Below are 12,800 nucleotides of genomic sequence, written 5' to 3'. Positions count from 1 at the left end.
AGACTTACTAAGTTTTCAGACATTCCCTACTTCTACATAAATGTCTGGCACATCTCTAAGTGGTACCATTTACTAATTAACTGCTACCACTTCCTAGGTCTCTGCTATATTTATTGAGAATTAGAACTCTGAATCCAAGAACTTATGAAAGATGAAACTCAGAGAAAAATTATTATTGTGGCCAAATGATTTTTAAGAATTTTTCAGATTAGATGACAATATGGCTAAGTAACATTTCACATTGGCAGCTTGAAATTGGCCATGGTAAGCTATTTACAAAAGTGGGTGTTCTGATCACTTGTTGATTTAGATGTATTTTACTCTTCTTGGGCCAAATTCTTCAGGAGTGGAAAGGGCTAATGGGCCAGCAATTGAGTTTATTCAGTGAAGTTGAGAAATATCCCCAAATGGATTCCTTTCCCTCAAAATGCAGACAAAGAGCCAGGTACATTACAGTGGCTTATGCCTGTAATCCTAGCACTCTGGGAGGCCAAGGCAGGTGGATTGCTTAGCTCACAGGTTCGAGACCAGCCTGAACAAGAGCAAGACTCCCATCTCCAAAAAGAGCCAGGCATTGTGGCAGGCACCTATAGTCCCAGCTACTAGGGAGGCTGAGGCAAGAGAATCACTTGAGCACAAGAGTTTGAAGTTGCTGTGAACTGTGACGCCAGGGCCCTCTACCAAGGGCAACAAGTGAAACTGTCTCAAAAAAAAAAAAAAAAAATATGCAGGCAAAAAAAAATTCTGAAGGATGCCTGCCACTTTCTTAAAGTATTATTAAAGGAACATTTTCATCAAATCATCATATAAGTTTTTCATTTCTTTTAAATCATGTCATTTATAAATTCTAGGAAAGCAGCACTGATGTATAAGATAGTAAAATTTTAACCTACTTACCATCAGAAGACATTAACTCATCAATGATATCTCCACTAATGGATCCTGCTGGAAACAGAAATGAATAAAGTTTTGTTACATTTCTGTTTACTTTTTTTTTTTTCCCCGCAGTTTCGGCTGGGGCCAGGCTTGAACCCGCCACCCGCAGTAAATGGGGCCAGGACCCTACTCCTTGAGCCGCAGGCACTGCCCATTTCTGTTTACATATTTTAAGAGTAAAAGGCACTTTACTTTAGGGAGCCATGGCAGCAACCTTACTTACACTGCATATCTTAAGTCCTAATATTTTATGCAAAGATTATTTTCATGAGCACCTACTGTGGGACTGACATTACTTTCATATGTCCAAACTCGAGATGAAAACCAAAAGACGACATCCTCTTCCAAAACTGATCCAATTTTACAGAGTTAGTGATAATGTAATTCTCCCTGTCACCCAACAAACTTCAACCTCACTTTCCATTCCTCCTATTAGATCTCACATGTCAATGTTGCCTATTTTGCCTAGATAGTATTTCTCAAATCCGTTCATTATGTCTCTCCCTGCTCCCATCAATTTTAGCCTTAATGTTTTCTGTTGCATAAGTGCAAATACCCGATTTTCAATCTCCATAGCTTCTAATCTCTTTTGCTTCCCAAGGTCAAAAGCATCTTCTTTGCCAATCATGTCCTGTGCTCAACACTCTAGTCTAATAGTGCTTTTTCCTTTGTCACAGATCTTCACTGGCTGATTGGCTAAAAGTCCTAACTCAGTCTGATATTCCAGGCCATGTCTAATCTGGCCCAAAATTACTTTCCCTAGTATTTCCAAACAAAATCATATGGAAACCAATATATTAACTGTGTCTAAACTAAACCATATAAACCTTGTCTGCTTTACCCCAATTAGAATGTAAGCTTTTTAAAGACTGTATCCAAATGAGCAATAGTATAGAAATATTTATAGAGGAAGGAAAGGGAAGGATAGAAGCAAAAAAGAATCTAAAAATTCCATGTTCACTTAGATCATTTTAGCTTCACTTCAGTAACTATTATAAACTCCCATAATAGCAGTGAGACACATCCCAGAGGTAAACATAATTTGAATTATGCACAATAGTTTTTAATTATCTGCAATATGGTATCTATGTTAGCATAACTAATTCACTGAGCAATCATTGAGAGAATGCCTACCATGATCCCCTTTATTTGGAATTATTGAGGACTTCCTAAATACCTAGCCAAATATGACAAGGAATTTTTAAAATTGGAGTTGTGCTTCCTAGCCCCGATACCCAGTTTTTAATGTTTTAGCTATGTATCATTTCATAGACGAAATAATTTAGGAAGGCAAGACTTCCCAAATAATTGAAGTTGAGACCATTTTTATAAAACTAAGCTTCCCAAATAAAAGTACAACAAAGAATATGGAAAAACAGGATGCGTATGTTACTTTATTTTTCTTAAAGGTAGATAGAACATACTTGAATTATTTATCCTAGACATACTCAGAGGTAAAAGAACCTTACCAAGTACGTTCCAGGTAAAAAGCTGACATGTGTAAATGGTAAAAGGAGGAAAAAGGAATAGTTTCGACTTAATTGATCCCCAAAGTAGAATCCGTAGGAGAACAGCAAATCTTGCCCATTAAGTATCTTTCTTTTCTTAGTATTCACAGTTCTATACAGAGTCTTAACACTATATTATACTTGATCGAATATTTCTGAGTATGTGTATTTGTATGAGACAAATAGTAGTAATAAAGATAGGATCTATTTTTAAATTTTCTTCATAAATACTTATCCCAGTGCTGGACACACAGGAGACCCTAAGTGAATAGTTGATTGCTTTAAGCTATTTTGCCTCCTGTATTAAATAACATCCCTACTGCTAAATTCAGAAAAACTTTCCAACTTGTTTAATACACAGTCATAGGTTAATTAACAGCAGGATCTGTTCTAAGAAATGTATCTGTTGTAAGAAATGTATCATGCAAACATGATAGAGTGTACTTAAATAAACCTAGATGGTATGGCCTACTCCATTATATAGCTCCCTTGTAATCTCATGGGGGTACCATCATAACCATGGTCCATCACCAACTGAAACAGCATTATGTGGCACTGACTACAGTATAGGTTGAGCATAACTAATGTGAAAATCCAAAATCTGAAACTTTGAGCACCAACATTATACCACATGTAGAAAAATCCCATGCCTGACCTCATGTGATGAGTCAGAGTCAATACACAGTCAACATTTTTTGTGCACATAATTAAAAATATTGTATAATCTTACCTTCATGCTATGTGTATAAAGTGAACATAAAACCTAAATGAATTTCATGTTTAGACTTGGGCCCCATCCCCAAGACATCTCATTATGCATATGAAAATATTCCAAATTCTAAAAAACTCCAAAACTCTGGTCCTAAGCACTTTGAATAAGGGATACTCTACCTATATTCATGTTTTCCTCTCTCTTAACTAATAAAGCAAAGGCTCTGAACCCACCAGAAGATACATCTGTAGCTGGTGTCTGCTGGAAATTCTGGCTTCTTTCAGAGACATGCTGCTCAGGCAGATTCTGAGGTGCTATGTTGGATTTCTGTGGAGTCACTGGAGTTGAGGACTGAGAGGAAGACTGTGTGAGGTCATCGGGTGGAGGAACAGGAAAGACCACAGGCTTAGACGAACTGGACTCTTTATTTATAAGCAGTACGTGGATAGGTCCTGAACAGCTCTTGAGATTGATCTGGTATTTCTTTTGTCCATTCTGACCCTTTGAAGTTATTGGGTAAAAACAAATAAATAATTATTAGCAATTCTAGCTACCTTGAAACATTAAAAATAAGACAAGCAAAGCTTTTGGGGACTAATAACTACATATATATAACAAAGTCATTATGTCAAAACACAAGAGTAGAATGTGATTTTGAGGGCTCTACACCACCTGCTTCTAAGAAGTAAACTTTTCTTAAACACTGATCATTAAAAACTCTCTGTTGTAGAATTCTGGATGCCATCATTTTTACTGGGTGTTTTCTACATGTCCGTGCCCAGCAGAGCATGAACTCCATCCCCTGGAGTCAGCTGGCTAGCGTGCGTGCGCTCATCTCAACATGCTTTCTTAGTTTACAGTTACAAGGCCTATGAGAAAGCATCTAGCCCCATATGTCTCCATTTTTCATATTACATGGCTGAACACTTACTTATCAGACAGCCCTCACATTGCACAAATCAAAGTTTTCCCTATTCTGTGATCATAAAGATAACTGATTCTTCTTATCAGACAGCCCTCACATTGCACAAATCAAAGCTTTTCTCCCTATTCTGTGATCATAAAGATAACTGATTTTTCTCCAGAGAAACAAATATAAAATCCTTGCAGTTCAGGAAATTAACTTGTATCTCAGGCTTCAGATTCTTCTAATATAAATGCCTAAAAACAAACTTCTATTCTACTATAATAATCTCTTTCTACTCCCTTTTTTGGTTGTTAACAGTATTCAGATCACTTTGTTTTAGAAATTCTGAACCTGGTAATTAAAATCACGAAATTCATTTATAGCATAAAGTCGACAGAAGTCTTTGAATCAGTAAGGCAGAAAATGTAAAAGACTTAATTTAGAGCAAAAGATCATTGATATTTAAATTGAACATTTTCCTCAGTTGGGATTTTTATATCAGTTATAGATGTGGCCATTTTAACCAATGTTTAAAGATTACTGACCACATCATTAGCATCATTAGTCACTTCTTGACATCTTGTGGCTCAAATAAAATCAAAGTTTAAAAAAGTAATCAAAGTTATTTAACAAAATGGCTTCACATTTAGATTACATGGTTTTTACATTTTATTTGAGCTACTGAGTATCAAGAAATGTCTAAGACAGTCAAAAAACTTAAAAATCATTTATGATTCAGTTACTTCTACAATTTTACAAAAAGTTAACGACATCCAGATACCAACACTTTTGGACATAAACTTCAAAGTAATAACTCAAAAGTGTTTACATAACAACTAGCTCATGTTCAGCTAAGGAAAAAATATTGGTCCCTCTTTGAGACAGTAGACTCATTTTTTTCTACTTACATACAAGTTATCCTACATACCATTTCTGGAATAGGTACCTCCAACTGTGTACCAGAAGGTGCTCGAATGGCCAAAAGTGTATCACCTAGTCAAAAAAATAAATATAAAAGACAGTAGAAAAAACTGTTGATTGTAGAACATAGCAGTGAGACTGTGGGCTCTGGAGTCAGAATGTTTGGTCCAGTCCCAGGGTAGCTGACCTTAGGCTTTGGTTTTTAATTGTACAAAATGGGGGAAATATAACCTACTGCCTTAGTTTGTTTTAAGGATTAAGTGAGATGATACATGTATTAGCAACTCTGAGAACAGGGTTAATACTCATGTAAGCTTTATTCTCATTAATAAATTCAGCTCAAGTTAATTTTTGCTTCTGCACTAGTCTCTTGTAAAATCTGTAATTCTTAAATCCTCTTAGCCTCAATTAACAGTTTATTTGATCTATTTAAATGACTGAGGATCCTAGAAATAAGGTATGATATATGAAATCTTAAGGTTAACTGAATATGTTTTTGAAGCCAACAAATCTCTGTTGAGTTGCAGATTAGTACAACTTTCCCCAAACTGTCTTAGAAAGTTCAGGAAATACAGCAATAAACCCACACATACTTCCAACAAATTTCACATGGAAAGTCAGATTCCACTTGACAAGGTACTTGGCAGAACTTTTTATTAATATTCAGACAATATATAAGACTGTTCTTTTAATAGAACGTGCATAAGTAAATAGAAATGTGTATGCAAAATTTCATTTTGTGTTGCAACTAAGGGAATACAAGTTCCCCCTCCAATACCCCTCCCCATTTTAGTTATATTAACTATTAACATGATATTGTCATTTTAGGGGGAAATATGGCGGCAGGGCACTGAATAGGAGTAGGTTTAATGGTTATAAAATGGATTCACCTAATTCTTTCCTCATGTTTTCTTTGGGTTTATTTGTGATCAGCACACTTGCTGCCTATAGTTTCATAAACAGTACTGGTAAGAACTGTGTTCTAATTCAAGTTTGGTCACTGACTTTGTGATTCTCTGACTTAAAAACTGTTGTTTAACCCCGCTCTGATTTGGCTTTCCCTTCATCCCCACCCACCATTAGTCAAGTAAGCTAATGAAGTCAAAGTTGTGAAAAGTGGTTCTCATGAAAACAAAACCCAAAACAGGCATCAATACACAGTAGAGAGTGAAACAGTGTCCAACAACTTCTGAGAATAATGAGTACAAAGGGAATTCTGAATCACTCTACACTGAATGGGTTAATCAGAGGAAGAAAGTATGAAAAAAAATCTAATAGTACTTACCATTAAAACAATTACAGATGTCTTCATGAGTTACATAGGAAAATGTGCTGTCATGAGAATTAAGGAATAACATTTATATCAAGGTCTAGGCATTGACACTAATATAATAAATCTGATGGCCAAAATAATTAAATGGCCCAACACACACAAATAAAAAAGAACAGAAGTCTAATTTGAAAAAGCAAACTAATAAAAGTCCGTAAGAGGAGTTGCTTCCCTTGCTCTGAGGAGAAGCCATTCCAATTTCTGTCACATCTGAGGACCCTTGGGAGATGTAAAACAATGTACATTCCTTATGGCAGTGGGGGCTTTAGGGGAAGGGGGATACCTGGGCAAAAGGAGGCTAACAGCCAGAGTGGAGAGCAAATAAGGCCTCCCCATCAAGAATCTTCTGGGGTCATGGTTTTGTGTTCTCCTATGAGCTTGTCAATCAGAGGAGACAGGAATAAGGCTCTGGAAAAAAAGTTTTTTTATACTCACAGGGCCCAAGACAGGAGGCAAGGCAGGCCAGGACATCAGGATAGTCAGAGGGCAAACGACAGGGGCAAGGGGAAAGCACTGAGCCAAACCTTTTATGGGACTTCCTCAGGAAAGACAAGATAAGGCAGTGTTGACACTTCAGGATGGAGTCTTTTGAAGAAATAATGTAGGCAGGCTCTAAGCCATGGGGGTGGTCCAGAGCTGTCTGGTACCCACCCTGGGATGATTAAGGCACAGAAATATTGCCACTGGGATGTATAAGCCAGAGAGAGGAGGTCTGGCCCTGGATGGTTAATTTGTCTATCAAAGGCATAATTCTGGCTGTGCCCTTGCTGTTTCTAAGAATTGGCTAGTCTCTGGATGGGCAGTCTCTCCTCAGCCAGAAAGATTGTTTTTAGGATGTCAAAATATCATAACATACAGAAAATGCCCAGATGTGCTGAGTGGTGTAGCCGGCACTGAGAGTGCTTTCTCCACTTTATTGTACTAATAAGAAAAAGAAACACACCAAGACTGACTCTTGTTTCAAAAAGAATAAACCATGAGAAAACAGTAAATGTATTTAGCATGTTATTATACATATGATTTTACTGTGTTCTGATTTATATATGATTTCATACAATTTCTCTGTACAAGAAAGTAAAGCATATGTACATAACAGTACAGTAGGCCTAGGTCCTTACATTGACCACTTCCGTGTATTAACCAGGTTGTTATAGTCCCTTGGGTAGTCAAGTTAGAGAGTTTCCACTATATATATAATCATTGTTTGGGGAATTGAGAGTGGCCGGAATCTTGAAAACCAGGGCAGCAAATTCTAAGGCTTGTGAATCCTGGGACTCCATAGGGCATAGCTTAAAAATTCCCATTGTTCTCAAATTGTTAAGGACCTCTGATCTGAGCTCTGATCCACAAAAAGGAAATAACAAATGAGATTATGGACGTGTTCACCAAATACAGGACAATATGAAAAATAAATTATGGGGCGGCGCCTATGGCTCAGGGAGTAGGGCGCCGGTCCCATATGCCAGAGGTGGCGGGTTCAAACCCAGCCCTGGCCAAAAAACCACAAAAAAAAAAAAAAAAAAAAAGAAAAAGAAATTATGTTGTATACCTTAGTCAAAATTTGATAATTAGTGATATAAGATACAACACAATTATTTTCCATGAGAGTACAGGTAAATTCACAAATCAGGAGAATCACAGATATCTAAGACAGGGATTTGTAAGAAACACATGGAGTATATATCACTCATGTTACCCCCCTCCCCCCAGTGCAATATGATAGATACATAGGCCTTTGACCTCTCTCCTCCAGTAAGAACTATCTTTGGGCTAATACGGATAGATTGTGTGCCTGTGATATTTCATCTTCAAACCAAAATTTTTCTTTTTTTTTTATTGTTGGGGATTCATTGAGGGTACAATAAGCCAGGTTACACTGATTGCAATTGTTAGGCAAAGTCCCTCTTGCAATCATGTCTTGCCCCCATAAAGTGTGACACACACCAAGGCCCCACTCCCCTCCCTCCGTCCCTCTTTCTGCTTCCCCCCCATAACCTTAATTGTCATTAATTGTCCTCATATCAAAATTGAGTACATAGGATTCATGCTTCTCCATTCTTGTGATGCTTTACTAAGAATAATGTCTTCCACTTCCATCCAGGTTAATACGAAGGATGTAAAGTCTCCATTTTTTTTAATAGCTGAGTAGTATTCCATGGTATACATATACCACAGCTTGTTAATCCATTCCTGGGTTGGTGGGCATTTAGGCTGTTTCCACTTTTTGGCGATTGTAAATTGAGCTGCAATAAACAGTCTAGTACAAGTGTCCTTATGATAAAAGGATTTTTTTCCTTCTGGGTAGATGCCCAGTAATGGGATTGCAGGATCAAATGGGAGGTCTAGCTTGAGTGCTTTGAGGTTTCTCCATACTTCCTTCCTTCCTTCCTTCCTTCCAGGTTGTACTAGTTTGCAGTCCCACCAGCAGTGTAAAAGTGTTCCCTTCTCTCCACATCCACGCCAGCATCTGCAGTTTTGAGATTTTGAGATGTGGGCCATTCTCACTGGGGTTAGATGGTCAGGGTTGTTTCACTTTGCATTTCTCTAATATATAGAGATGATGAACATTTTTTCATGTGTTTGTTAGCCATTCGTCTGTCATCTTTAGAGAAAGTTCTATTCATGTCTCTTGCCCATTGACATATGGGATTGTTGGCTTTTTTCATGTGGATTAATTTGAGTTCTCTACAGATCCTAGTTATCAAGCTTTTGTCTGATTGAAAATATGCAAATATCCTTTCCCATTGTGTAGGTTGTCTCTTTGCTTTGGTTATTGTCTCCTTAGCTGTACAGAAGCTTTTCAGTTTAATGAAGTCCCATTTGTTTATTTTTGTTGTTGTCGCAATTGCCATGGCAGTCTTCTTCATGAAGTCTTTCCCCAGGCCAATATCTTCCAGTGTTTTTCCTATGCTTTCTTGGAGGATTTTTATTGTTTCATGCCTTAAATTTAAGTCCTTTATCCATCTTGAATCAATTTTTGTGAGTGGGGAAAGGTATGGGTCCAGTTTCAGTCTTTTACATGTAGACATCCAGTTCTCCCAACACCATTTATTGAATAGGGAGTCTTTCCCCCAAGGTATGTTCTTGTTTGGTTTATCGAAGATTAGGTAGTTGTAAGATGTTAGTTTTATTTCTTGGTTTTCAATTCGATTCCAAGTGGCTATGTCTCTGTTTTTGTGCCAGTACCATGCTGTCTTGAGCACTATGGCTTTGTAGTACAGACTAAAATCTGGTATGCTGATGCCCCCAGCTTTATTTTTATTACTAAGAACTGCCTTAGCTATATGGGGTTTTTTCCGGTTCCATACAAAACGCAGAATCGTTTTTTCCAAATCTTGAAAGTACGATGTTGGTATTTTGATAGGAATGGCATTGAATAGGTAGATTGCTTTGGGAAGTATAGACATTTTAACAATGTTGATTCTTCCCGTCCATGAGCATGGTATGTTCTTCCATTTGTTAATATCCTCTGCTATTTCCTTTCTGAGGATTTCATAGTTTTCTTTATAGAGGTCCTTCACCTCCTTCGTTAGGTATATTCCTAGGTATTTCATTTTCTTTGAAACTATGGTGAAGGGAGTTGTGTCCTTAATTAGCTTTTCATCTTGACTGTTATTGGTGTATACAAAGGCTACTGACTTGTGGACATTGATTTTATATCCTGAAACATTACTGTATTTTTTGATGACTTCTAGGAGTCTTGTGGTTGAGTCTTTGGGGTTCTCTAAGTATAAGATCATGTCGTCAGCAAAGAGGGAGAGTTTGACCTCCTCTGCTCCCATTTGGATTCCCTTTATTTCCTTGTCTTGCCTAATTGTATTGGCTAGAACTTCCAGCACTATGTTGAATAGTAAAGGTGACAGAGGACAACCTTGTCTGGTTCCAGTTCTAAGAGGAAAAGCTTTCAGTTTTACTCCATTCAGTAAAATATTGACTGTGGGTTTGTCATAGATAGCTTCAATCAGTTTTAGAAATGTGCCACCTATGCCTATACTCTTTAGTGTTCTAATTAGAAAAGGATGCTGGATTTTATCAAATGCTTTTTCTGCATCTATTGAGAGGATCACATGATCTTTATTTTTGCCTCTGTTAATATGGTGGATAACGTTTATGGACTTGCGTATGTTAAACCAGCCTTGCATCCCTGGAATGAAGCCTACTTGATCGTGATGAATGACTTTTTTGATGATAAGCTGTAATCTATTGGCTAGGATTTTGTTGAGAATTTTTGCAGCTATATTCATGAGTGAGATTGGTCTGAAATTCTCCTTTTTGTTTGGGTCTTTTCCTGGTTTTGGTATCAGGGTGATGTTTGCTTCATAGAATGTGTTGGGGAAGATTCCTTCTTCCTCAATTTTTTGGAATAATTTCTGCAGAACAGGAATAAGCTCTTCCTTGAAGGTTTGATAGAATTCTGGAGTGAAGCCATCTGGACCAGGGCATTTTTTGGTTGGAAGATTTTTTATTGTTTCTTTGATCTCAGTGCTTGAAATTGGTCTGTTCAGGAGCTCTATTTCTTCCTGGCTGAGTCTAGGGAGAGGGTGTGATTCCAAATATTTATCCATTTCCTTCACATTGTCAAATTTCTGGGCATAGAGTTTCTGGTAGTATTCAGAGATGATCTCTTGTATCTTTGTGGGATCAGTTGTTATTTCCCCTTTATCATTTCTGATTGAGGTTACTAGAGATTTTACTTTTCTGTTCCTCGTTAGTCTGGCCAATGGTTAAAACCAAAATTTTTCAAAACTTTGAGAGTTGCTTAATTTTTTCCTGTTCAAAACACTGAACATAATTATTTGAAAATACCTATGCACATAACAATGGCTTCTAATATTAACAGACCCTCTAAGCACACCTTGGCTAGCATATTGCATCCTATCAATACACAGACTAAAAGTAGACTTAATTTTTTTTCTTCAGTGCAATACAGCAATAATGTCAAAAGATATACTACATAACTTAAAAAAGGTAAAAATTTTTAAAATATCAGTATATATTATTAGAACTGAAATTATAAAAATAATTTGAATAACTAAATATAATTATTAACTGAATATAAGTTAAATAACAATATAAAATTGAAATGTTATATTAACTAACAAAACGTAACTTCTAAAAACACTATACTAGTTAACCTTCAGACTGAAAACAACTTTATACACACACACATTCCATAGCTGTATTTATGTGCATAACTTATTTAAAAGGATATCTATTGTTAACAGAGTCATCCACCACATTTTTGATGCTCTGCTGTAGCCACAACTTCTGCTGATCAAGTTCTCTTTCTTTCAGGTCTAGATCTTCAATTTCAGCTTTGAGATATCTTAATCTGTCTATGACTTCTTTAGTATTACAGCCAGCACCGACACCTCTTAAAAACAGATAAGAAAATTGCAACCTTTTAGAATTTTGATGGAATTAAAAATAAAAAACCCTCTATGGAGGCGACACATTTGAAGAAGAGAAATAGTATCTCTTACATTTAAGCATACAACCAGACAACAGTTAAGAAATGACAACATGAATATCAATCAATTGTTATTTACAGGGTACATATACTCCTATGTATGAGACATAGCTCCTATTTTAAAAAGTTTACATGAGCTGGGTAGATAAAGGCTTACTCAAAAAAAAGATTAATACAGAGTGGTAGTACGGAGGCCCAGAAAAGTGTGTCCAGTGAAAATGGAAGTCTCTGGGGGGATTAGAGCAGAGGGCTCAAAGAGAGAAATTGGGAGAAATTAATATCAGAAAAGTCAGATTTTGCTGAGCAAAGGGAAGAAAAAGAAAGTTCTTAAAAGAGAGTGCTGGTTTGTAACTTACTTCCACTGGATACTATTCTTTGACTTCTTTTCAATCAGGTCAATTCCTTCTAAGACATTGGTGATATCATAAATTCTTCTTTTTTGTCTCACAGCCAAAGTATCTGCAGCCTGTTTAGGAGAAACAAAGAAGGAAAACAAAAAAATAAAAAGGCAATTCATATTTTAAAGCAAAAAAGGGTTGTTGATTAAGTTCACAGCGTGAGAGTCCAATCCCACATTTGACCCAATCAAGTCAGTTGCTTAGGGACAATGGCTGAGTATGTTCAAAGCATCTCTAAAACACTGCAAATACCAAAGAAATTATTCTTTTTAAAAGCTAGCAGATGCTGGAACAGAAAAATAAAAGGTCATGACATGAATAAAAGCCCACATGAATAAAAGAACACAGTAAGAATCCCTCATGTCACCTGCAGAAGAGCTATTAACTGTCTATCCGTGTCACCTCCTGTCTTATTTCTCTATTCATAAATAGTATCATCCAAAGAAAGCCTTACTAATTTTGCCAAATTAGTGGCTTGAGGGAGAAAATAAGATTTTAATTTTAAGAGTGAAAATTCAACAATCAAGACAGTAAGGGAACATCCCAACACAGCACATCCCAACATTGCTAAGTATAAGGGAAGAAGATATCAGTGAAGCCATGCCTCATCCTAGTCTT

At 36.7% G+C, this 12,800-nt stretch overlaps 1 protein-coding gene across 2 annotated transcripts in view; it reads right to left on the bottom strand.

Annotated features, from left to right (window-relative positions):
- The window catches only part of E2F5 (E2F transcription factor 5), a 33,139-nt gene that overhangs the window by 1,280 nt on the left and 19,059 nt on the right, over positions 1-12,800 (bottom strand). Inside the window, exons 2-7 of one of the 2 annotated variants that reach the window (XM_053559019.1) lie at positions 12,141-12,250; positions 11,527-11,688; positions 6,270-6,313; positions 4,992-5,056; positions 3,390-3,657; positions 898-942 (exon numbers count right to left, since the gene is read on the bottom strand). In XM_053559019.1, coding sequence (XP_053414994.1) covers positions 898-942; positions 3,390-3,657; positions 4,992-5,056; positions 6,270-6,313; positions 11,527-11,688; positions 12,141-12,250 — 694 coding nt within the window. Of the gene's footprint in view, positions 1-897; positions 946-3,389; positions 3,658-4,991; positions 5,057-6,269; positions 6,314-11,526; positions 11,689-12,140; positions 12,251-12,800 lie in introns of both variants that reach the window. The other variant, XM_053559018.1, reaches the window with a different exon arrangement.

The sequence above is a fragment of the Nycticebus coucang genome, chromosome 13 (genome assembly GCF_027406575.1).
Source record: "Nycticebus coucang isolate mNycCou1 chromosome 13, mNycCou1.pri, whole genome shotgun sequence".
In the NCBI taxonomy this organism is placed as follows: Eukaryota; Metazoa; Chordata; class Mammalia; order Primates; family Lorisidae; genus Nycticebus; species Nycticebus coucang.
Note: the sequence above shows the minus strand (reverse complement) of the source record. Positions and strands in the feature narration are given on the sequence as shown.